Consider the following 25066-nt stretch of genomic DNA (forward strand, 5'->3'; position numbering starts at 1 on the left):
CCTTCTCTTTATTCACACTGTATAGGAAGCTCTTTCTTAACAGAAAATTGATATATGGAGATGGGACTGAGAAGATTTCATCTGACATGTAATGGCCATGAGCAAGCACATCTAGCATTAGGAATATAGTATTAGATTGAACTTTCAACAAGCAGTGATGTGAACAAACAGTCTATACAACTCATGGTAGTACAAAAGCTATTTTACATTGCTTATAATAGCCTGATAATAAGATTACCAATGTATGAGATAGCAAGTAACATAGCTGATTACACTAGTACAACAATGGGTCTATATGCCCTAACTTACTCATAAAATCTTACTTTTCTCGTTTTGCTCTGCTAGTTTATTCTTCATTTCGGTCTCCTAAGGGTGAAGTAAAAGAATCATCAAACAAAAGATTCTTTTAAGCCATCAATTGTATTATGACATTTATAGTTAACAACACAGTTCATTAACACTGCTTCTAGTGTGTGTTAAACAATACTTTTCATATCAATTGATGAAAAAACATCACAAGAATGTGTCTGCAGAGGTGAAGCCCAACACAGCTCACATTGTACTGTTATTTTGTATCTTGCAAGATGCTCACTAAATGATCAGCCTCCTCAAGCCTCCTCCTCCTAAGAACGACAACAAGCAATCAGATATGGTAGGGCACTCATGTTTCAAATATTGATAGAATCCACTTTAATCTGACAGCATGAAGACAATTTTCTTGTACTGAAAGAAGGCAAATCCTCAAATAACATTTCTATTGGAAACACCCTCAACCAATGATCACAATTCACTGCAACTTCAAGTTTGTGTAATTTAATGATTAAAGTTTAATACACACCTGTGTGTCCTTCTGCTCCAGTTGTTCTTTAAGATTACTCACTTCTCTCTCTCTTTCTGTCAATTCTGTTTGAATGGTATTTACTGTTGAAAGAAATAGAAATGTACAACCAACTGTATCATATTGCTTCTTTATTCTAAATGAGTATAGCAAGCAATAACTACAAATTACTGTAGTTGGAAGTACATTATCTGTGTCTGCTTTAGAAGAGAATCAAATTCAGCCATGATCATTGACCCAAACAATGCAGACACTTATCAATAACGATATCACCAAACAGCTTAGAATACATTCATGTGTTGAGCTTAGCCTTCTCATTATTCACACTGTACAGGAAGCTCTTTCTTAACAGAAAATTGATATATGGAGATGGGACTGAGAAGATTTCATCTGACATGTAATGGCCATGAGCAAGCACATCTAGCATTAGGAATATAGTATTAGATTGAACTTTCAACAAGCAGTGATGTGAACAAACAGTCTATACAACTCATGGTAGTACAAAAGCTATTCTACTTTGCTTATAATAGCCTGATAATAAGCTTACCAATGTATGAGATAGCAAGTAACATAGCTGATTACACTAGTACAACAAGTTACGCATAACATCTTACTTTTCTGGTTTTGCTCTTCTAGTTTATTCTTCATTTCTGTCTCCTAAGGGTGAAGAAAAAGAATCATCAAAAAAAAGATTCATTTAAGCCATCAATTGTATTTTGACATTTATAATTAACAACACAGTTCATTAACACTGCTTCTAGGTTGTGCTAAACAATACTTTTCATATCAAATGATAAAAAACATCACAAGGCTGTGTCTGTAGAGATGAAGCCCAACACAGCTCACATTGTACTGTTATTTTGTATCTTGCAAGATGCTCACTAAATGATCAGCCTCCTCAAGCCTCCTCCTGCTAAGAACGACAACAAGCAATCTGATATGGTAGGGTACTCATGTTTCAAATATTAATAGAATCCACTTTTATCTTACAGCATGAAGACAATTTTCTTGTACTGAAAGAAGGGAAATCCTCAAATAACATTTCAATTGGAATCACCCTCAACACATGATCACAATTCACTGGCAACTTCAAGTTTGTGTAATTTAATGATTAAAGTTTAATACACACCTGTGTCTCCTTCTGCTCCAGTTGTTCTTTAAGATTACTCACTTCTCTCTCTCTTTCTGTCAATTCTGTTTGAATGGTATTTACTGTTGAAAGAAATAGAAATGTACAAGCAACTGTATCATATTGCTTCTTTATTCTAAATGAGTATAGCAAGCAATAACTACAAATTGCTGTAGTTGGCAGTACATTATCTGTGTCTGCTTTAAAAGAGAATTACATTTAGCCATTTTCACTGACCCAAACAATGCAGATGCTTATCAATAACAATATCACCAAACAGCCTAAAATACATTCATCTGTTGAGCTTAGCCTTCTATTTATTCACACTGTATAGGAAGCTCTTTCTTAACAGAAACTTGATATATGGAGATGGGACTGAGAATATTTCATCTGACATGTAATGGCCATGAGCAAGCACATCTAGCATTAGGAATATAGTATTAGACTGAACTTTCAACAAGCAGTGATGTGAACAAACAGTCTATACAACTCATGGTAGTACAAAAGCTATTCTACTTTGCTTATAATAGCCTGATAATAAGATTACCAATGTATGAGATAGCAAGTAACATAGCTGATTACACTAGTACAACAATGGGTCTATATGGCCTAAGTTACTCATAAAATCTTACTTTTCTGGTTTTGCTCTTCTAGTTTATTCTTCATTTCTGTCTCCTACCGGTGAAATAAAAGAATCATCAAACAAAAGATTCATTAAAGCCATCAATTGTATTATGACATTTATAGTTAACAACACAGTTCATTAACACTGCTTCTAGTGTGTGTTTAACAATACTTTTCATATCAAATGATAAAAAACATCACAAGGCTGTGTCTGTAGAGGTGAAGCCCAACACAGCTCACATTGTACTGTTATTTTGTATCTTGCAAGATGCTCTCTATATGATCAGCCTCCTCAAGCCTCCTCCTAAAATCGACAACAAGCAAGCAGATATGGTAGGGCACTCATGTTTTAAATATTGATAGAAACCACTTTAATCTTACAGCATGAAGACAATTTACATGTACTGAAAAAAGGCAAATCCTCAAAGAAAATTTCAATTGGAATCACCCTCAACCCATGATCACAATTCACTGCAACTTCAAGTGTGAGGAATTTAATGTATAAAGCTTTAATTCATACCTGTTTCTCCTTCTGCTCCAATTGAACTGTAAGAGAACTCACTTCTTCATTTCTTTGTGTCAATTCTGTTTGCCTGTTATTTACTGTTGAAAGAAATAGAAATGTACAACCGACTCAGTGTAGCATATAGCTTCTTTATTTTAAATGAGTATAGCGAGCATGATATACCAATTGCTGTAGTTGGAAGTACATTCTCTGTGTCTGCATTAAAAGAGAATCAAATTCAGCTCTTATCACTGACCCAAACAATGCAGACACTTATCAATAACAATATCACCAAACAGCTTAGAATACATTCATTTATTGAGCTTAGCCTTCTCATTATTCACACTGTACAGGATGCTCTATCTTAACAGAAAAGTTGATAAACTGTTTACTTTTTTAGAAACAATTCACCTTGATTATATTTGTGGATGCTTCTCACCCTTTTCTTAGCATCTTCTTGGTTATAAACAGAAATTCACAGTCCAGAAAGGGATTTTCACATTTTAACGGTTATTCAAGTCTATGTAGGACTTGTTAGTTCTGCCTACTTTAGAAGTATTGTTACTTTACACTAGAAACAGTCTGTAATGCCAATTTGGTAAGTCACATCTACAGCAGTTCTTAGTATACATCTTCTGAATATCAATGTTTTTGGTGTACCAGCTAGGTGTTAAAATTACATGTCATTTTTCAGTTTCTTGATGACACTGTCAACTACAGTACCCTGTAATCTCAGATTTATAAACAAATGACTTACATGTTGCCTCCAGTGTAGCAATTTTTTCCTCCTAAACATGGGAGAAAAATAATTTGAATATTAAATTCATAGAGTGCTAAAAATCAAAATAACAATAAGATCATTTTAGTTAAGAAGCTATTTCCATGCTGTTTTAAACATAGCATGACAAACCACATGGAATAAATAATGCCATTACCAAAATCAGTCTCATTAAATGCCGTATACCTAAGAAAGTAGTCTGTATTATGCCACCTCTAGTACACATATTAGGTAGATAAAAAAGTTTACAAGGTTTTACACTTTAGATCTAAAATGATCTTTATTAACTACCACCACAAGCAATGACATTAATTCCACTGGGATGCATCCACATACCCACTATGAGTCCTGTTCAAGTTGCCTTCCTTTAGATACTCTGTTTACATTCTTTACTGACCTAAATGCCCATCAACCTCCACAAACAAACTACTTCTAGTGCTTAACATGGAGCACTATTCTGCATACTGTACCTCAGATGAAAATACTAATTCCCTTCATGAGAGACACACACATTAAAATATTGCTAATGTTACCATTGTCAATGAACCAAAACCCTTTGGACAGACTGCAGAAATTTTATTTGAAGTCTTCTTGGCTGTTCGAAGGAAAATAGTCGATGCATGCTGTTTTAAAGTTTAATTTGTTTTCCACTTGAGAGAAGTGAGAGCATTTATCTAGCTCTGATTACAGTTTTTCTTAAATACTGACCAGATCAGAAATCTGCTTGTCTTTTGTGCCAATAAGTGTCATTTCTTCGGGTTTTGCAGCTGTGTGTTTAAAGAAAACATGATTGCAGAATGAAATTTCTAAATGGTATTAAGTAACGCTACACCAACCTCCTTACTACTTATTCAAATAGCCGATCAAGTCTTAAGTATAATTACTTTGCCTCCAGCTAATGAAATTAGAATACTATTTATTAATTATTAATAATTTATTATTTATTAATTTTACTACAAATAAGCACAAACCATCTACACTGGCTCCCTTTCATTACTGGTATCTAATTGAGCCAACAATTCTAATATAAAACTAAGATATCACATGAATTCATGCGCTACTGCAGTCTTGTTATAATACTGCTATTCATGAAGCACCAGATTTTGTACAGAGTACTGGGGACTATAACAAACTTATAGCTACTGTAGTTTAAACTATGGCTTGTAACATAATATGAACTTGGATTTCATTGGTAATAGCCAAATTGCTGTAGTTAAAAGTAAATTCTCAGTGTCTGCTTTAAAAGAGAATCAATTTCAGCCATTATCACTGACCCAAACAATGCAGACACTTATCAATAACAATATCACCAAACAGCTTAGAATACATTCATGTGTTGAGCTTAGCCTTCTCATTATTCACATTGTACAGGATGCTCTTTCTTAAGGGAAATCTTGATATATTGTTTACTTTTAAGAATCTTGGTTATAAACAGAAATTCACAGTCCAGTCAGGGATTTTCACATTTTAATGGCTATTCAAGTCTATGTAGGACTTGTTAGTTCTGCCTATTTTAGAAGTATTGTTACTTTACACTAGACACAGTCTGTAATGCCTACAGTATAGTATTAGGTAAATCACATCTACAGCAGTTATAAGTATAGATCTTCCGAGTATGAAGTCTATGTATAGGACTTGTTACTTCTGCCTACTCATCAAGTTTGTTGACGATACGTACTGCCATGATTGGCTTATGGTAATAGTGATGAAGCTTACTTACGTCAAATTCAGTCTTTTGTGAACTACTGTGATCTTAACTTCCTCCAATTAAATGTTGCTAAGACCAAATAAATGATTATTGATTTTTGTCACAATACTAATCCTCCACCCCCTGTTGTTGTCAAAGGAAGTGTAGTTGATCGTGTTATGTCATATAAGTATCTTGGGGTAGTGCTGTATGATCACTTGGCATGGGGAGATCATATTGATATATTGGTTAAAAAGTTGAATTCTAGATTGTACTGCCACCGTTAGATGTCAAATTTTGATCTTCATCATGACATCCTTGAAATGTTTTATAATTGTACCATTAGCGGGGTTTGACGTTATTGCTTGATTTGCTGGGGTGGGAATGTAAACAAACATGAAAAAGATCGTATTAACAGCATCATTAAGAAAGCGGAGAGAGTAGTCGGGGAACCCTTGCCTTCCATTGACTCGGTCCAAACTGGACGCGGTATGGAAGGACCATACACACCCTCTCTATGAGCTACTTCATAATAGTCAGATGTCCAAAGGCAGTGGCAGGTTGAGACTTCAGTGTCTCAAAACCAATAGATACAGAGATTCTTTCATACCCTGTGCAATTAAGCTTTTCAATGAGGTTTTGTTACGTTGACTTTCATATATTGACTTTTTCTAATTATTCTAACTGTCTTATTGTACAATATACACATCTATTTTTGTAACATTTTCACTGTTTTATGAGCAAGTGCCTGAATTTCCCTTTGGGATCAATAAGGTTTTAATTATCTTATCTTACCTTATTCTTATCTTACTTGTTAGTCAAATGAGGTTACTATTGCTAGGTTAATAATTGATGCGAGAATTAGTAGTATGCCCAATTAGAATTCACAGTGTAATGAAAAGGAAATTGTTGAGTGTGATATCAGTGTAGATCACATAGTGTCACAATATTGAGAGACAGGTTTTCTAGTTGCAACAATGTTGAGTTCTTCTTGCCCAAATCCAACCAATTCCTTCCTGATGGTGAGCATATTTACAACATAATTCTCCATCAAGTATCCCTTGTTATCATTAGTTCTTCTAGCCCCCACCCAAAAATTCCTTCCAGAGGGGGAGCATATTAACAACATAATTCTCCATCAAGTATCCCTTGTTTATATTAGTTCTTCTTGCCCCCACACAACCAATTCCTTCCAGAGGGTGAGCATATTAACAACATAATTCTCCATCAAATACACCTTGTTAACATTTTGGTAGTCAGTAGCCAATGTAATTTGAAACAGATTTTTAATATCCTGCGAAAAGTGTCTTGGAACACAAACATCAATAATAATTTAGCCTAGAGTTTCAAAGCACAACTTTCCCTTCCTTGCCTACTTTCCATTATCTTCAGTAATTGTTGACATTAACAACTGGCTAATTAGGGTGCTATGGATTGTAAAAATAAATTGTAATTTCTTAGAATTCCTATGGCACATTAATCACTTGATGTGAGTGTGGTGAGATGCGGTGGAATATTATTTCATATTAGGTTAATAGCACTGTCTTTCTTTATTTGACGAACTGATATCGTGTTTTGAACATCAGCAGCTAGTTTTGATAAAACAGTTGGAATTGCCTGAGAATGACTTTTGACTTTCGTTAATAGCAAAAGAGTTCATCTACATGACATGGGGAATCCACATATTACAAATGAGATACATTTTAGGTTTCTTCTTCAGATATAATGTTAACAAGGTTGGCAGACTGACCTATACAGACCTAGAATGACTTTTGACCTCATTCAACATCATTAAGGTTCATCAATGTGGCACAGAGCATCCAAACGTTAAATATGAGATACATCCAACATTCAATTCTTGAGATTTAGTGTTTAGAAATTTGTTAGAGTTTGAGAGCATGTTGCAAGCATACAGTAACTTACATTTAAACGTTAAAACCTACTCAAAAATAATTATTGTCAATTGATCACTTACATACATGTCCACAGTTTGTTTTTGACTTTTTTCAGATGCTTGTACTCAAACTAATATTAATTAGTGTCAATTAATCAATCACTTACCTGTATGGTATGCTTTCGACTTTTTGCGCTTCAAATACAGGTAACAGCAAATCAATATTAGTACCAAAATTATTGGTATTGAAATAACCAAAATACTAATGAAAGCCTTCTTCCAACCAGGATGCACCCAATGAGTTACACCTGTGAATATGAAAAAATGTATCTCATTTTGTGGCAAAAGAACATAAATAGTGTAGCTGTCGGTTTCAGACACCAAAACAGTAAGAAGGGAGATAAGCTTACTTTTTAATATTTTCATTAAGTATACATTTTAGGTGACAAAAAACTGGTTACTTCTTCAATGTGGCTGGATCAATTGTGGCTGTTATAACTGTACCAACATCTGCAAGTGTAACAAACTTAATCAGAATTTTAAGAGGTGGATAATGCATGCCATTTGAAAGGGATTACCTTGTGAAAAAGTAAGGAGTGGGGATTGAAAGCAAAGAGGACTTCTGATCAAACAATCTAGAATATTTAACATACCAGGTTCTCTAAATTATAAACACTTTTATAAATTACTTACTTGTTACAGGAAATGTCACACTGTCCATCAGCCCATCTGAGTCAGTACAGTTACACTGAATAGTTTCATATTCTCTGTCTACAATTATACCAGACGGTGGATAGCAGACTACTGGGAGGTTCCCATCCACATCATCTTCACAGACTGGAGCATTGTAGCCATGTAGCACACCCTTCTTGCCCATGTCATAGGAACTTACTGACTCTCTGTGAGGTGTTTCAATTGGGGGAGAAGACATTTGCCCTAAAGCAACAAGAAAGCAAGAATGGAAGTATTCTTATACTTCAGATATACTTCACTATAAATATATGTTTATATATATATATTGATAGTCACCTGATATACTCATATTTGCCTCTTTTGGAACTTAAGTATAAATACAAATCAAAGATTACCTCCAAACTCCTATTTATACTTTGAGCCTTGCAGTCATACTCATGCTTTTAAATTGCAATGTTAGATACTATTGTTTGTCATAACTTTCCATCTTGCTAACTAGGAAAGATTTTCAGAAACGTTCATCCTATTCCTTTTGGAAAAGTAACTTTTCAAAGATTTTAGCTTACTTCTGTTTGGAACTGAAATGACCTTGGCCTCATTTGCTCACTTTGACAATATTCCAACAAGATCAAAATAGTATAAAATCCAGTAAGACAAACATCACTGTTGTAATACTTCAAGGGATATTCTACTGATACTCATACTTAATCTATTTTACTACAAGTCTATAAGAATAACATCTTTATAAAGGATTTTATCGATAGCAGTTTCTACATTGGAAACACTATCAAAAAAATACTAACTTGATACTGGAAATGTCACATTGTCCATCAGCCCATCTGAGTCAGTACAATTACACTGAATAGTCTCATATCCTCTCTCTACAATTACACCAGACGGTGGATAGCAGACTACTGGGAGGTTCCCATCCACATCATCTTCACAGACTGGAGCATTGTAGCCATGTAGCACACCCTTCTTACCAATGTTATAGGAACTAACTGACTCTCTGTGAGGTGTTTCAATTGATGGAGATGAAGACATTTGCTCTAAAGCAACAAGAAAGCAAGAATGGAAGTATTATTATACTTGATATATACTTCACTATAAATATATGTCTATATATATTGCATAGTTACCTGATATACTCATATTTGCCACTTTTGGAAGTTAGGTAGAGATACAAATCAAAGATTACCTCCAAACTCCTAATTAGACTTCAAGCCTTGCACTCATACTCATGCCATGAAAACGCAATGTTAGATACTGTTGTTTGTCATATCTTGCAATCTAGCTAACTAGGTAAGATTGTCAGAAACTTTAACCCTATTTCTTTTAGAAAAGTACTTTTTCAAAAATTTTAGCTTACTTCTGTTTGGAACTGAAATGACCTTGGCCTCATTTGCTCACTTTGACAATATTCCAACAAGATCAAAATAGTCTAATATCCAGTACGACAAACATTACTGTTGTTATACTTCAAGGGATTTTCTACTGATACTCATACTCAGGCTATTGTACTACAAGTCTACAAATATTACATCTTTACAAAGGATTTAGCATTTCAGTATCTACATTGAAAACACTACCAATAAAGTACTAACTTGTTACAGGAAATGTCACACTGTCCATCAGCCCATCTGAGTCAGTACAATTACACTGAATAGTCTCATATTCTCTGTCTACAATTATACCAGACGGTGGATAGCAGACTACTGGGAGGTTCCCATCCACATCATCTTCACAGACCTGTTCTCCATAGCTATGAACGATGCCCTTCCTACTTGCTTTGAAAGCTATCGCTGAGGTAGGTGATTGTGAAATTGATGGAGATTCTACAGAGCGAGGAAAGAAAACCAAAGTATATCATGATGTGTTCACCTTGTACATCTGCCCAGTTATGCTTCTAACTATAAGCAACATCTACATGTGGCATATTAAAGGCACAAAGCTTTAATAATAATAATATTTGATTTTTCATAGCACTTGATAGCGTAGGTCTCAAAGCGCTTTCTAGACGTTATATTACCCCTGGTCAATGATAACCTGTCCCAGAGACAATCCCTCCAGTCAGCTGCAGTGATATACTGCACCCGATGACAAGTTACCTCACAGGTACCCATTTAACAGCTGGGTGGAGAGAGGCAAGTGAGGAAAGCTTTCTCTGAGATACTCTAGTTTTAAGATGATGCTCAGCTAAATCATATACAGTTCACTTCCATTAATAACAGAAAGTCAGCAATGCAATAATGTACTGAGGCTTTGATGTGTCACCAGATGCATCTTTTAGGTATCTAATATCTAAAAGTTGGGATCCCTTCTTAAGATATCAAGAGATTACAAGGTTTCCACAGATTATTCTCTGTTTATCCGACATGAAAGGACCATTGAATTCTACTTACTAGAACATTAGCAATGTTGTAACTACATTGACATCTGCAAGTGACTTTACACTAAAGATCTATCATGGAACATACTTGATAAACCATCAAAGAAAACCAGTCTATATTATCTGTGTGTGAAAGATAATAACCAACTCAATATTAAATATTGTTGGTCTTAACTTTAATACCATCTTGATAAGTATAGGGATGCTTGTCAGAAACTTTCACTCTATTCCTTTGGAAAAGAAACTTTTCAAAGAGTTTGGCTTACTTCTGTTTGATGACCTTGGCCCCATTTGCTCACTTGGACAATTCCTCAACAAGATCATTAGTCTTATATCCAGAGAGCAGATAATCCAGGCAAAATGCATCATAATTAATTTGAAAGTATCAACTGATAAAGCACATCCAATGGGCAAGTTATTGTAAACTGCTATCACCCATAAATACACATTATTATGACCTCAAAAATGTGTTGAAGTTTCTATGCTGCAGTTATAGTAGCATATTTTAGAAACTGTCTAATATCTGAAGGTTTCTTTCTCAAGATATTGTGCTTCATGTATTTTCACACATTGTTCTCTGTTTCACTGAAATGGAAGGAAATCCATTAATTAAAAAACCAGAGGAAAATCTTCTCTTATATTAATAAGGTTTTATAGAGTGTGGCCTGTGATGGCCCCAAATGACCTTTAATCAGCAAAAACAATTTTGTGTACTCATTATAGGGGTGCCACATGCAAATTATGAGACCCAGTAAACTTTCCTATTTGGAGTTATCATGTTTACAAGGATTTCAAGTTCTGACCCCTGGTGACCTTAAATGAACTCTTACCTTCACCGAAATTGTGTAAAAACTTCACATTACATAAGGCTTTTCTATCATACAAACATCAGTTCCTTTGATGTTCACGTACTGAAATGCACCATTTTTGAAATGTTCATGTTTTGCCTTCTGCTGACCCAAAATAGCCTTTGGCCTCCACCAAAACAATAGGGTTCTTTAATAATTATGGGGAAGCCACATGTCTTATATACTACAGAGAGTTTTTTGAACTTGAGATATTGTGTTTACAAATTCAAGTTTTGACCCCTGGTGACCTTACATGAACTATGAAATACAGAAAATTGTGTAAATCTTCACACTACATATGGCTACTTATTCTACCATGCATACAGTATATGACCTCCTTTGTTGTTCAGGTTCTAGAAATACAGAACTTTTGAGATTTTCCCATGTTGCCTTAGAACTGCTGACCCCAAATGGTTTTTGACAGCCACGTAAAACAAAATGGTTATTGTACTAATTATGAGGAAGATATATGTCACATATGAGAACTGCAGAGGTTACCCATCTTGAGATAGAGTGTTTCAAGGTAATGCCATCACATACACACACACGCACACGCGCACACACACACAAACGCCAACTCAACTGCATAGAGGTTACTTGCCTCCATAAGGCAAATAACCAAAGCACAGCTAAATTTGTTGCTCATTACAAAATCCTTGTATCGAGAATGAGATTCATCTCAAATTCTTTACAAAACGAAGGAAAATACCTCATCATGAGATTGACAAGAACCTATCAAAGCTTTCAAACAAGATTCAGGCTATCCAGACATTAGGCAGATGTGTTTGTCAGTATTACCTTGGAATGCATACAGTATAAAGTTCACAACCAGTGTACTACAAACCTTTTGACAAAACTGAGAGCCTGTGATCAGAATAGTAGTCGTAACCATTATCATCTCCTCTAAGGCAGCGGTAATATCTGGCACCATCTTCTTTGCTAACAGACTCCAGTTGTATACTACCATTGGCGTATAGAGTGCAATTGATGATTCCGTCATTGCAGTTAGACTTTCCATCTCTGATATCATATGCTAAGTCTACAGGGCTACCATTAGTCATGGTTTCCCATCTCAGGTAACCTTCTTCAACTTTAGTCTGTAACCCACATTCTATTATTGCATCTTCCCCTTCCTTAACAACTGTAGTACTGAACTCCTGTGCCTGCACAAGTGACCCTGCATGATGGAGAGAAAAGAACAACATTAAACAACACTAATAACCTCATTAGCATGTTGATAAGATAATTTAACATGCAACATAGTTTGTATCTCAATTAAAATACTTGGTTTTTAGAACATCTACAATGGCTTTGTCTTTCTATGCCTACAGTCTGAAACCACAGACAGCTTGCTTTGTACAACTGAACAGACTGGAATAGTAATGTTTGCACATTGCAGGAAAAGTACACAGTTTTGTAAATTGTTCACGTACAAAGTCTTAGATCAACACAGTTTGATCTTTTCTCTCTTTGTAACATGTTAGCACAGCAACAGGTCAAAATGAAACATCTTAAATCCACGAACAGATCTAGAACTACCCAGCGAATATCCGATTATATCGACCACACAGACAGAGATTGCATTTAACATGTTGTTCCCAAACATGGCAATAATGAAAGCTACATTACTATCACAACATCATAAAATATGACTGCCACAGTGTCCAAGAATGATCAAACAGTCACTAACATTCAAGCACTGCTGTCAGGCCTCAAACTGTCCTATTTATAAACATACCTGTAAGGACTACTACCGGTACCCCGGCCTGGATCTAAAGATAAATGTTTAAGGCAGTTGAGTGAACGTATACTGTTCACAATTATGCATTAAGAGGTACCTCACTCACCTATGACAATCCAGCATATCACATGTGCCTTTCCAAGATACAGTTTCAACATTTTTTTGTTAACCTGAAATGAAACATAAAAATCATTGTAGTAAACTCTACACAAGATTATCGTGTGAAACCTGGCTACACAATCTCGGCTGCAGGACAGGCACTTGTGAGTACCAAATACAGTAACATACAAAAAGCTATTGCGCAGATTACATCAACGGCACCTATTGGAGTAATAGGATGGGATACAGTATTGCACAATTCTTATTCTATAGGTAAATATTAATGAAGATCTCTCTAGTTTTGCTTAATGGATGTTTGTCCTTCAGCTATGTGTCTTGGTCAGATCTTACAGAATGAAATGGGGTTGTAGTTGTTAAAGTATTGAGGCAACACAGTCAAAGCAAGGAAAAGGTTTCATACATGTACATTGTTCAGTGAAGTTTGCTGTGTAATGCTGATATTTGAATAAAATAATTCCAAAAGTGATCTTTGATTGGTTTAATGTAACAACATAGCTGTATCGTCATTCAGACTACTAAATGTAGACTACAAATAAGTTTAAAATTCAAACATGGCAACTACAGTGGTTATCAATATCAACGAAGCTACATATAATAATATTTAGCATGTGTTGTATACAGTATACAGTATGCAATGTAAAAGGTAACACACAAAGTGACTGAAAACCACAATGTACATGTACCTTGTAAAACCAGCTGAATGTTTTCCTCTGAATTCCTAGATGAAGAAGAAATGCTTCAAATTGAAAACTCAAAAATATTTCTAATGACAAGGCCAATCAATTGGCTAATCCAATTCTATGCTTGTCACAACTGCATTATTTTCTTTCTACCGCTAGCAAATCTTTTCACCTCACATGTACTTCTTACAATATTAACAAGCTTTTAAGTTTCTGGTCCTAGTTCACCATCATTTACAGTAGCATTATTCATCAGAAATTTACACAAATGCACTTTAAGGAGATGCTGCAGCCAAGACAAATGATGTTATTTGCTTGATTCTAAAAGCATATTATAAATAGTTCTGCAGAGCGATCTAAAAATTGTTTGGTACTTGCTTTGATTGAAGACATTTTTTGTCGTTCGATTGACACTGCTGTTTGTGCCGCATCAACATTCATATAGAGCAGGGTTGTCCAACCTTTCGCAGAGGAGGGCCACATGGAATGATTATGATGAAGGAGGGGGCTGCATAAACCCTGCGCTTGATTTTTCGATTTTTGCCCGAAGCCCAAGGCAACAAAATGTGAGCACTGCGCGCAGGGCGCACTGATTTATTTTCCTTCCTGATAAAACACATGAATAAAGTCCAGCTGACCCCCCCCCCCCTCCGCTGAGAGAGTGTCACACAAACTGACCTGTATGCAGTTTTTTGGACCCAGAAGGTTCAAATCATTGATTATAGCTTCAAACTGTTATCAATTGTAAATCTGCTCACAAAAATTTCGCACTGTAGAGCATCTCTGGCAGCAGGACGCAACCCTGCGGCGGGCCAGACAACCCTGTTTTAACTTATTCTGTCCCTCTTACAGGTTTTTTGGTAAGTAAGTCATGATGGGCCTCTTCCCCCTTTTACAATATAGTATTGAAGACTCGCCCCAAACCGTGTGCCGCGCTCTGAAAGGTGAAGTTTCCGTTGCTTGCAAGTGAAGTTTTCTTCTTGTCGCTACAAAATACAGACAGTAATGAAAAGTGATACCTTGTTATCTTTTATCTATACCTGAAATGTCCACCGCTTCTATGTGCACTGTGTTGTGGGTATTGACGGCAGCTGTATGTACTGACTGTACACTAGTGTCTAATTACCGACTGTAGCAAGCTGTGTGCGTGTATTTTCTGGGATCGATGGTGGTGTCTAACACTTCTGTTACACCTTATTCGAAACTAAGTCAGATTACCTGCATCGGACGTTTCTTTGTAAGCGAGTGAGTCTTCACACACGTTAAGACATATATACTGTATCATTTAAGCTTTCCCAGTATACGTGATACAAATGGCCCACCATAGATTAAGAAGAGACATGGTAAATTTGATAAAATAAAAACTTTAAAAAGCTTTTCTCTTCCATCCAAGGAACTAATATTGTACACTGGTGGTCTTGTTAATTATAAGACAATGGAGTCCAGACGTTTTGATTGATGAATGTCCACTGCTTGAAAAGTCATTTCTCAAAATTTAAATGTGGTGTGACAAAACAGAAGCACCCATGATATATGACAGCCTTCATACTGTTACATTCATCTACACTGCTACATGAAAACTTTCACAGAGGGTGTTGTGGTCAAGTGGTTAAGGAAGTGGACTTGTGATCTAAGGATTACAGGTACGAGCCCTGGCCAGATCATTGCCTTGTGTCCTTGGGCAAGGCATTTTATCTCCATTGACTCTCTTCACCTAGATGTATAAATGGGGACTTGCGAGATGACTTGTTAATTAGTTGCGTGCGCTGTTTTGTGGCTTCACCCTATGGGAAGTCCCCCAGGGGACATGTGGCTGTGGTGCACTGCGGTGCCCCTGTAGAGATTTTTTGAAATGTGCACACTTTGATGTGTACAGTAGGTGTGACAAGTTACCAATGACCAGGGTGAGGTACAGCGCTGCAAGACTTTATTGTGAGTTGCGCTATAAGAACTGTTAATTATTATTAATTATGCTTATTATGAATAGCGTACAAAAAAACTTTTGTAAAAAAGAATCATTTGTTACATTAATTAATATGCCTAGATGATACTGTGTAGGGTTTTACTGTACCTATTTGCTCAGGTACTTACAGTATTAATGAAGTCACCCTAGGGGCATATAGTGCCATGGTCACTTTATCCCAACGTCCCGATAACACTAATTTATACAGTTAAGGGACCTATTAGAACATAAGACCTTTATTGACGGAGTTTTGGAAATTCCATGACATTACCCTATGTGGCAATCAGTGAAACCAGGAATTGTTAAATATTTCCTATGTGACTATGTCTGTAATTTGGTGCTCCATGTAACATCTATGTGCACATACAGTCTGAGGCATGAATAAAGCTTTACCTCTGGTTTATACTTACATTAAATACCACAGACTTGTTGTTTCCATTGCTTGTCCAAAACATGCAGTACAGAGAGTAACATGCAAACTTGAAGCGTGCTAGTAATCATTGTGCGCTTTTCAAATTTGAAGCAAAAATGTGACATAAACTTACCCAATAAACTTTACCAAGAAATGGCAATAACTTGCAAAGTCATGTACAAATCCAGTTACCAAAGTGATTTCTTTTGTGCTAGCTTACTCACATCTGCCAGACTTATTTTTGTGTACGAAGAAAATAATGAACAGGTATATCGCATACAAAAAAGTCCTGCAGGAATCCTATAGGATTCCTGTATATGGAACAGGATTCCTTCCAAACGTACAAGAATCTTTCATATGCATGCAGGATTCCATGATGCATACAGGAATCCTTCATAAGCATGCAGGATGTGGCCAAATCCTGGCATAAATCCTGCAGGATCCTGCATAAAATCCTGCAGGATCCTGCAGGATTTTATGCAGGACTTTTTATACCCAAGTTAATGTTTTATATCTGTCTTATTAAACTTGCTGTATTTGCATTAACTTAATATAATTTAACTAATTTAAGATCATGTAAGTGCATTCCAAGGGCACTTCTCTCTTTTAAAAGGCGTAGCTGATGGTTTTTTCGACATCCTCTAATCTGTTCACATTTATGTTCCATTGAATATTTACGCTTGTACCATTGATGTATGGCACATTGTAGTGTTTTCTTTTGGGACTCTGCACAACTTGATCAAACCTAGCACTTGTAGACAAGGAATTTGCTCTTTTTTTGGCAGAAATTACTAATCGCTCCCATGACAGCAGGTCACCCTGTGACGTACATGTGTGGAAAACTTTTGACCAAGCTATAGACTTCAGCACTACACTGAGCTGATACAATTCTCTGTTACACTGTTAAAATCATAATGCCAACGAATTGTGTAGTACTGTACTTAGCAGGTTGCGAAACCACTTCTGAAAACCAAAATTTAAGTTTCTTTTTGTTTCCCAGTCATCAAACCGGCGAGAAACAATGCAGGCTTTGGATTAATGTTGTAAGTAGCACGTGAAAAGACTTTCTCGCTCCAGGGGTTTCCCACTGTCTGCAAGCAATGTATGTTCAGCGCACTTCCACACAAACACGTTCTATAAGCAATATTGTCTACACAGTCTCCAAACGTCTCCCTAATCTTGATATATATATACAGTAAAGTCATTTCCCACAATTGCCTGTTATACTAATGTGCATACTCAATTATTTATATTGAGCCATGATTTACGGCATAGGTGCAGGAAAAAAAGCTCATTTTACAAAAGAGTACATTGCTACACAAATAGGCCGGCAGCTGTGTGACTTAGTTCTCTTTAGTACTGTAGAACCAATGACATGACACTACGCACAGAGCTTATTAGAGATGCACACTGACACGTACAGACAATACGTATTGTAGGCATGTATACTGTAAATATGTACTGAGACGGTAACAGTTTTCGCATTTTTTAACTTTTGAAACTCTAATACATGGAATATGGAATCTATCAGGCATTCTTTTTTACAGTGGTGTTCCCTTTGCTTAGTGTATAGCTTTTGTGGAGTTGTGACTTTCTGAAAGCCTTACAAATGGCAGCGAGACTGAGACATATCCAAAAGCTTATATTTCGTGGATTCAATTAATATTGCATCCACTGACTCGAAACTAATTGCAATCACGATTAATTGCAACAACCAATGAAGATATACCCAAGATGTCGACATATTTCACAAGGTAGGCATTTCAATTGCGGCAAGACCGCGATATCGTATGGCGCAGTATGTATACTGGCCTACAATAGCAGCGAATCTTACGAAATATGACCAGACATTGAGGCAGTTTTCTTAACCATAATTTACTTTTAATTGAAGAACAGCTACCCAAAATATGTTGACAAATGTGTTAACAATTCTTACAACCATTTCATTTTCTTGTAGCTGCATGCTTATTGGAAGAGTGAAGTTAATAAACGGTTCTCTCTCTTGCAAGTACATTGTTATTGTTTCACGTTCACGGTTCACTTGTTTTTTCTCGCCTCCAGCTATGCATTTTAAAGTAAACTGCATCATGCAGGGCTCAAATTTAACAGTCGTCTGGGACGACTAAAATTCATACATGTCTGACAATCTGAAACCCTGCTGAGGTTGTCCGATATCTAGATGACTATCATTTGCTGTAAGTGTTTAACAATTTGAACAAAACTTGGAAAGTCCCTATTGTTTAATTTCAAAATCTGCCCCAAGAATGTCATAGTATTTTGTTGGTATCAGCCCCCCTCCCACCTCCTTCTCCCATTCATATTAGGAACAAGAAATAAGTTACATTTTGGTACCCTCTGTAATATCGGGAAATCTGACACTTTAGCTGTATGCACACCGATTGCTTTCTACCTCACGGCCGACCATACATATGACAAGCTACTGTAGTTGGTGTACAACATGTACAGTATGCAGTACTACAGTATACTGTGTATGTGGGCATACCACATGTTCCTTTATGTTGCTGCAATGTACGTGCTGTATAGTAGTGCTTCTAGTTGTAATCGATTAATCGCCAGTAGTCTCGATTACACTTTGGAAATTTGATTAAGCAAGCTAAAATCCTAATTTGCGATTACACGAATACTAGGTCTCACTACTCATAATCTGCTTTTGAAAATACAACTTGGTAATGTATACCTATCAAAAACAACAATAAGCAGTTTAGCAAAAGTATACTGTACATACAGGTTCTCGCGATTCTACACTAGCACTGTGCTGTGTTTAAAATCGGCAAGCACCTGCTCCGGTTAGATTCATGTGCATTTGCCTGTCAGTAATATGCTTGTTCTGCAGTGCAACATTCAGTCCTAGCAATGTTTAATCGCAAATTTGTAAGTTATTAATCTTTTACGATTGCCAAAGTATTTGTCATTTCTTCAAACATGTTTACAGTTACCTCATTACTGGCCAGGTTCACATAAATGAAAAAGAAAATGTCTGATAGAGAGTGTCGATTGATGTGTAATTTAATTTCAATGTGCAAAATATGTGCCTGCTATCGTGCTAGGCTAGAGTCAAGCCTAGAACTACTTTGCACGTCCTTCCACAGCAAACTAAATATAATTAACATGACACTGCACAGTTACAAGGTGTTACATGCATCTATTCATTGTTTGCGCGTTCGCTTTAATTAGTGATAGTAGTTACATAGTAGCTTCTTAGATTCATTCGAAAAAATTTATGAATTGTTGTAGATTGAAAGTTGTTCACAGTTTTGGTAGATGTCCTAACATGATTTATGCACCATATGATAAAGACACGTTAAGACATGCAAGAACAAATAAAGACAGTGTACCATGGAGAAAGATTGATTCCATTTCTGCAATGTAGAAATGACAGTAATGACTGTAACCGAGTAATTGCAAGAAGAGCTATGCTATTACTTGACTTCAAAATAAAGAGTCCATTATCAGCATTACTGTTTACCCTGTGCTTAGCCTGTTTCTGGAAATGATTTGAAAAGATTACAGAAATCCTTTTGCACAACCAATAAATCCCGCTATTCAACAGGATTAATCATGAACAGTGTCATAAACAACTTAAAATATCTATAACTCTCACTCAATATCGTTACCAGGATTTTAAGTTTAAAATGTCTTAACAATTTTGTGTCCGCTCAATCAAACGTTTGTCACTACAGTCCTGCATGAATACATGCACTTGAAATTACCTCTACAGGAATGCGCAATACTTAGATACAATGACCCCTGACAAATATTGACATGTGTGCAACAGAAGCCTATGGCAGACCCGTCAACTCTCCCGGTTTCACCGGGAGACTCCTGGTTTTTACCAGAATCTCCGGTTTCATATTCTATTCTCCTGGTTTTTTAATGTTTCATCACTTGCGACATTCTGAAAATAGCCAACAATTAGTCCTATGCTTATGTAGTTCTCAAGAACAAGACAGACAATCAGTCAAGTCTCAAGCTTGATGGGACTCTACTGTATCTAGCATACTAGCCATGAAGTCACAGTACCCAGAGTCCACTGTTCCCTGTTTCAAATGGAAGCCTACTCAAGAAACCCTGTAGAAAGCGAAGCGAGCTGCTGTAAACTACAACAAGAAACACTGATTGGATTATTCTCTCACTGTATTGCATAGACTATACTTTTTTAGGAGTACAGTATTTATGTCATTTCAGTTGAAAATTACCAATCTCCCGATTTCCCCCTTGTTCTCCCTATTTTTCGGCCCTGAAAAATGTTATTCTCCCTATTTTGGGGTCAAACTGGTTGACAGGTCTGCTATGGTGATATGTCTATTATGTGCACACAAAAATGATATGATGAATGAATGCTGTAACTGGTAATTGTATACAACTACATACTATAAGTCTATAGTATAGTCAACAGTTTGAGTTAGCCTAGGCCTAGCCTAGGTTAGTTCGTTCATATTCCTTGCAGAAGACTTAGCGAACTTAGCGAACGGAATCATTTCGAATATAGTACATAAACACCCCAAATTGCCGGAGGGTAATAAGTGATACATCCTGATACTTACCTTCGATTTTGTTCTGTTCAAATCACAGCTTAAATGTTGAGTTCATAACACTAACATGAAAGTAATAATAGTGTACTAGTAGTAGTACTAGCCTAGTAGTAGCTGATCACCACGCTGAATTGCAATCGGGGGATTCCCAAGATTCGTTCGATCACTGGTGACGTCACATCACTAGATTACACGCCGCGCCCACCAACATTATTTTAATCCCGCCTACATGTCTAGTCTCTTCACACTCCTTATGTCACTCAAAGGTTTCCCCCGCCTTTATATGTAAATTTCTCTCGCTCACTCGTACTTCAAAAAGTGGCAGAATGCAAGTGCTCAACACCAGTGTTACCAGAGTTAGCGTTTTTACACTAGATCTAGCGTTTTTAGTCATTTGTGGGGTTCTAGCGCACGTTTTTTCTAATTTTGGTAATTCTACCGTTTTTTGCCTAAAACTAGTTAAATTTACCAAAAATTGACCACTTTTCAGATTTTTTAGAAAAAATTCTTACTTGGAGACCTATCTAAATTGATTTTGAGTATTTTTGCCCAATCTTCGGAATTTCCTACCGAAAATTTCCATATTTTTTTCAAATTTTCTGGTTCAGACTTTCAATCAAATCAACTATTCAAAATCTATTTTGTGATCGGTGACCATTCATCCTACGAATCTGTGCTAAATTGACTCCAAACAACACGAAAGTTAGGGAAACTACCATTTAGCGTTTTCTAGGGTTTTATTTTCGCAAATCTAGCGTTTTTTCGTCAACTGTCGCTGGTAACACTGCTCAACACACAAACAATTAGCCAAACGGTACATTTCTCGTTGCTGTACAAATGATGTGATGAATCATGTATAGCCCTCGCCTACGGTCTGTAGAGGCCTACAGTAAGTTAGATAAGAATCTATGCTAAGTTACTATTTTCGCTTTACCTGGGGATACAACTAAGTTGAACAAAGATCAGCCAACTACAGGCACAGCACGAAAAGTCGAGTTGTTAAGAGGTTGTGCTGCAAGTACAATGCCTCAGTATTACAATTCAACTTGGTGGGTTACAATTAATAAAATTACAATAACATAGGCTAGGCCTAGCCAATACTGCAAGTTTAATAAGGCTATAGCCTAGGCCTATAGAAGTAATAGTAATAGAATACTAATACTAGGCTTAAACTTTAAAGGCATTGAAGACTCGCCCCAAACATCATTCGGCCATCTGTAAAAGTTAACTTTCTGTTGCTTGCAAGTGACATTATGTTCGTGTGGATACAAAATGCAGACAGTAATGAAACGTGATATCTTGTTATCTTTAGCTGGACCTGTGATCGTTTGTTCCCTGTGCTGTGGGTTTAGAACGTGGCAGTATGTACTGACTGTACACTAGTGTCTAATTACCGACGGTAGCAAGCTGTGTTGCGCGACTCTACACTCCCTTTAACTGAAATTTATGCTAGCCTAGTATAGTCAGTATTGCGAAGTTCGCCATACTGCGAAGATCGGCCACCCTTAAGAAATACACGATTTCACCATGAAAATCTACAGAAAGAGCCAAATTTCACCAAAAAGTACGAAGCTACAGTTATTTTCTCTCCAAAATGACCCGTGTGCAAGAAATTACTTACATATTTGTCAACAAAATGACGAAGATCTATGAAGTCTGTTATAATTACTGAAAAAGCAACTGCGCCCCCAATTTTATCACCATCGCCACACTGTGGGTTGCGCGTCCGAACTTCGCAATACTCTAGCAAGAAATACCAGTTCCACAATCACGAAGAATCTTCTTGGAAAACAACGTGAAAACAGTTTGCAGGAAAGAAAGTTTGGCCGTGTATCGTACTATAACAAAATTCTCCCACCGTATGAAGTATATTTTCAAATGATTTATACCAGAAGATTTAGTTTTGGGGTGTTTTAAGTCTTAAGTGGCCGAACTTCGAAGTCACCATCCTACTAGTAGTACGTACTAGAAGGTGCGGGCCCCCTTTCAACAATACTAGTCTCACTTGGAGTTGTTTTAGGCATTGCCTAACTTAAAACTTTTAAGGGTGTGAAGACTCTCGCGCAAAAAGAAACGTCTAATGCCGGTAATTTGACCAAGTTTCGAATGAGGTGTAACAGAAGTGTTAAACATCACCATCGATCCCAGAAAACACACACCGTACTGTATATACCGTACTGTACCTTGGGATACATGCAGCAATTGATGTGGCAACAGTTAACATGTGAAGAGAATTTGTCTACGTGTACAGTATTTGTGCAGTTCAAAGACATTTTGTATGGAAAGCAGTTTTCGAATAAACACATGCACCAATGCACGTAACGTTTTGACTTTGCATGTAACTTCAATTGTTTACATGCACGTGTGCATGCAAGTAAAATATATTTCAGTTTAAAATTCAGTGTAGTAAATAATATATTTAAAGGCATTGGAGACTCGCCCCAAACCGTGTGCGGCCATCTGAAAAAGTTAACTTTCTGTTGCTTGCAAGTGGCGTTTTGTTCGTGTCGCTACAAAATGCAGACAGTAATGAAACTTGATACCTTAATTGTTATCTTTAGCTGGACCTGAGATGTCCATTGCTGTATCGTTTGTATACTGTACTGTGGGTATTGACCGCAGTTGTATGTATACAGTATACTAACTGTAAACTAGTGTCTTATTACCAAAGGTAGCAAGTTGTGTGTGTATTTTCTGGGATCGATGGTTATGTTTAACACTTCTGTTTCACCTCATTCGAGACTAGGTCAAATTACCAACATTAGACGTTTCTTTTTGCACGAGTCAATTTCAATTTCAATTTCTTTATTCCAGTATAAATGATAACATTTATAAATAGGACACATAAAAGAAGTGATACATAAAAGACGTAAACATGTACAAAAATGAAAGCATGAACAAAAACAAGAAATAAGATAGAGGAATAGAAGTTTTAAAAGATTAAAGATTAAAAGGATTATAACAGAGATTCTAAGAACCCATTTTGAATATAAATGGCTGCTCTGCAGATAAATGAGTTCTTAAATAGCATAATTCTAAAAGATGGCAAGATAGTAGGATTACGTAGATTGTACTTGCTGGTTCTATTGCACAGAGAGATCAACTCGGAGTCAAGTGGGTGATCTTTAGAACTATGTATATTCTTAGCTAGTCTTATGAATTCATTTTTAGCAGCAGTGTTTACTTTACCAACAAGGCTTTCATAGTCGAGATTAAATATTTTGGAGCAGTATTTCAAGAAACTTCTAATTCTTTTCTTGTCCTTTTCAAGTAGAAAGTGATACCAGACAGGAACTGCATACACAATCACTGGCAGAATTGATGAGCTGAAAACCTTATCTCTTACATTAGAATGAAAATAAGGAGTAATATATGCCAACGTTGATACAATATAATACACCTTAGACATCGATTTAGATATATGTTTAGTAAAGGTTAACTTGGCGTCAATATCAACTCCTAAGTACATTGTATGAGACACCCGCTCAACAATGGAGCCTTGAACATAAGTTTTCTGATCCCTGGTCTGATGAATGAGACCTTGATGTTTACTGTTAATGTTTTCAAAAATTATTCCTTTAGATTTCTTTGGATTAAGTAAGAGGTTCTTCTGCTCACACAAATTGACCATATTATCAATACAGTATTTATAGTCATTTTGATTTTCAAGGTGTGTCCGCTTTGAAATGTTACAGGATATGGCTGTATCATCAGCGTACTTAATTACATCACACCCCATTGAAGAACGTATATCATCTGTGTATATTGTAAAAAGTAACGCAGATAGAGGACCTCCCTGGGGGACTCCCACTGTAATATTTGATTCCTCTGAATAACCTTTCTGTAGCTTGACTTGTCGAGACCATCCTTGTAAAAAATTAGCCAACCAATGTATAAGCCAAGGCTCATTGATAAAACTACACAAACTTTGGATTAACCGATTTGGTAAAACCGTATTAAAAGCATTTGAAAAATCTAAGAATAAAACTTTAGTGACTGTTGTGTCACTCTGATTTAAACCAGAAACAACACAATGTACGAGCTTGAGTATAGCATCTGTGCAGGACACGCCTTTTTTGTAGGCAAACTGATTTTTATCACCGTGTGATACGATGGCCTGTGTCAAGTATGGAAATAATAATTTTTGCATACAGTTAAAACCAATGTTGGACATGTCAATTGGTCTAAAATCGTTTACAGATGTTGGAATAG

The 25066-nt window shown here is 36.3% G+C and overlaps 1 protein-coding gene across 12 annotated transcripts in view; it reads right to left on the reverse strand.

Annotated features, from left to right (window-relative positions):
• LOC139977136 (uncharacterized) overlaps nucleotides 1-21005 on the reverse strand; it is a 40050-nt gene extending 19045 nt beyond the window's left edge. For 4 of the 12 annotated variants that reach the window (XM_071986243.1, XM_071986239.1, XM_071986241.1 and 1 more), the window contains exons 1-15: nucleotides 20867-21003; nucleotides 13233-13296; nucleotides 12230-12562; nucleotides 9753-9983; nucleotides 8952-9197; nucleotides 8149-8391; nucleotides 7623-7763; nucleotides 4583-4641; nucleotides 3854-3884; nucleotides 3112-3194; nucleotides 2600-2642; nucleotides 1968-2050; nucleotides 1453-1495; nucleotides 839-921; nucleotides 324-366 (exon numbers count right to left, since the gene is read on the reverse strand). In XM_071986243.1, the coding sequence (XP_071842344.1) occupies nucleotides 324-366; nucleotides 839-921; nucleotides 1453-1495; nucleotides 1968-2050; nucleotides 2600-2642; nucleotides 3112-3194; nucleotides 3854-3884; nucleotides 4583-4641; nucleotides 7623-7763; nucleotides 8149-8391; nucleotides 8952-9197; nucleotides 9753-9983; nucleotides 12230-12562; nucleotides 13233-13284 (1714 nt within the window). In that variant the 5' untranslated portion in view covers nucleotides 13285-13296; nucleotides 20867-21003. Of the gene's footprint in view, nucleotides 1-323; nucleotides 367-838; nucleotides 922-1452; nucleotides 1496-1967; nucleotides 2051-2599; nucleotides 2643-3111; nucleotides 3195-3853; nucleotides 3885-4582; nucleotides 4642-7622; nucleotides 7764-8148; nucleotides 8392-8951; nucleotides 9198-9752; nucleotides 9984-12229; nucleotides 12563-13232; nucleotides 13297-13929; nucleotides 13965-20866 lie in introns of all 12 variants that reach the window. The other 8 variants (XM_071986235.1, XR_011796441.1, XM_071986236.1 and 5 more) reach the window with 8 other exon arrangements.
• Nucleotides 21006-25066: the final 4061 nt, after the last annotated feature.

This window comes from Apostichopus japonicus, chromosome 12 (assembly GCF_037975245.1).
Source record: "Apostichopus japonicus isolate 1M-3 chromosome 12, ASM3797524v1, whole genome shotgun sequence".
Classification (NCBI taxonomy): Eukaryota; Metazoa; Echinodermata; class Holothuroidea; order Aspidochirotida; family Stichopodidae; genus Apostichopus; species Apostichopus japonicus.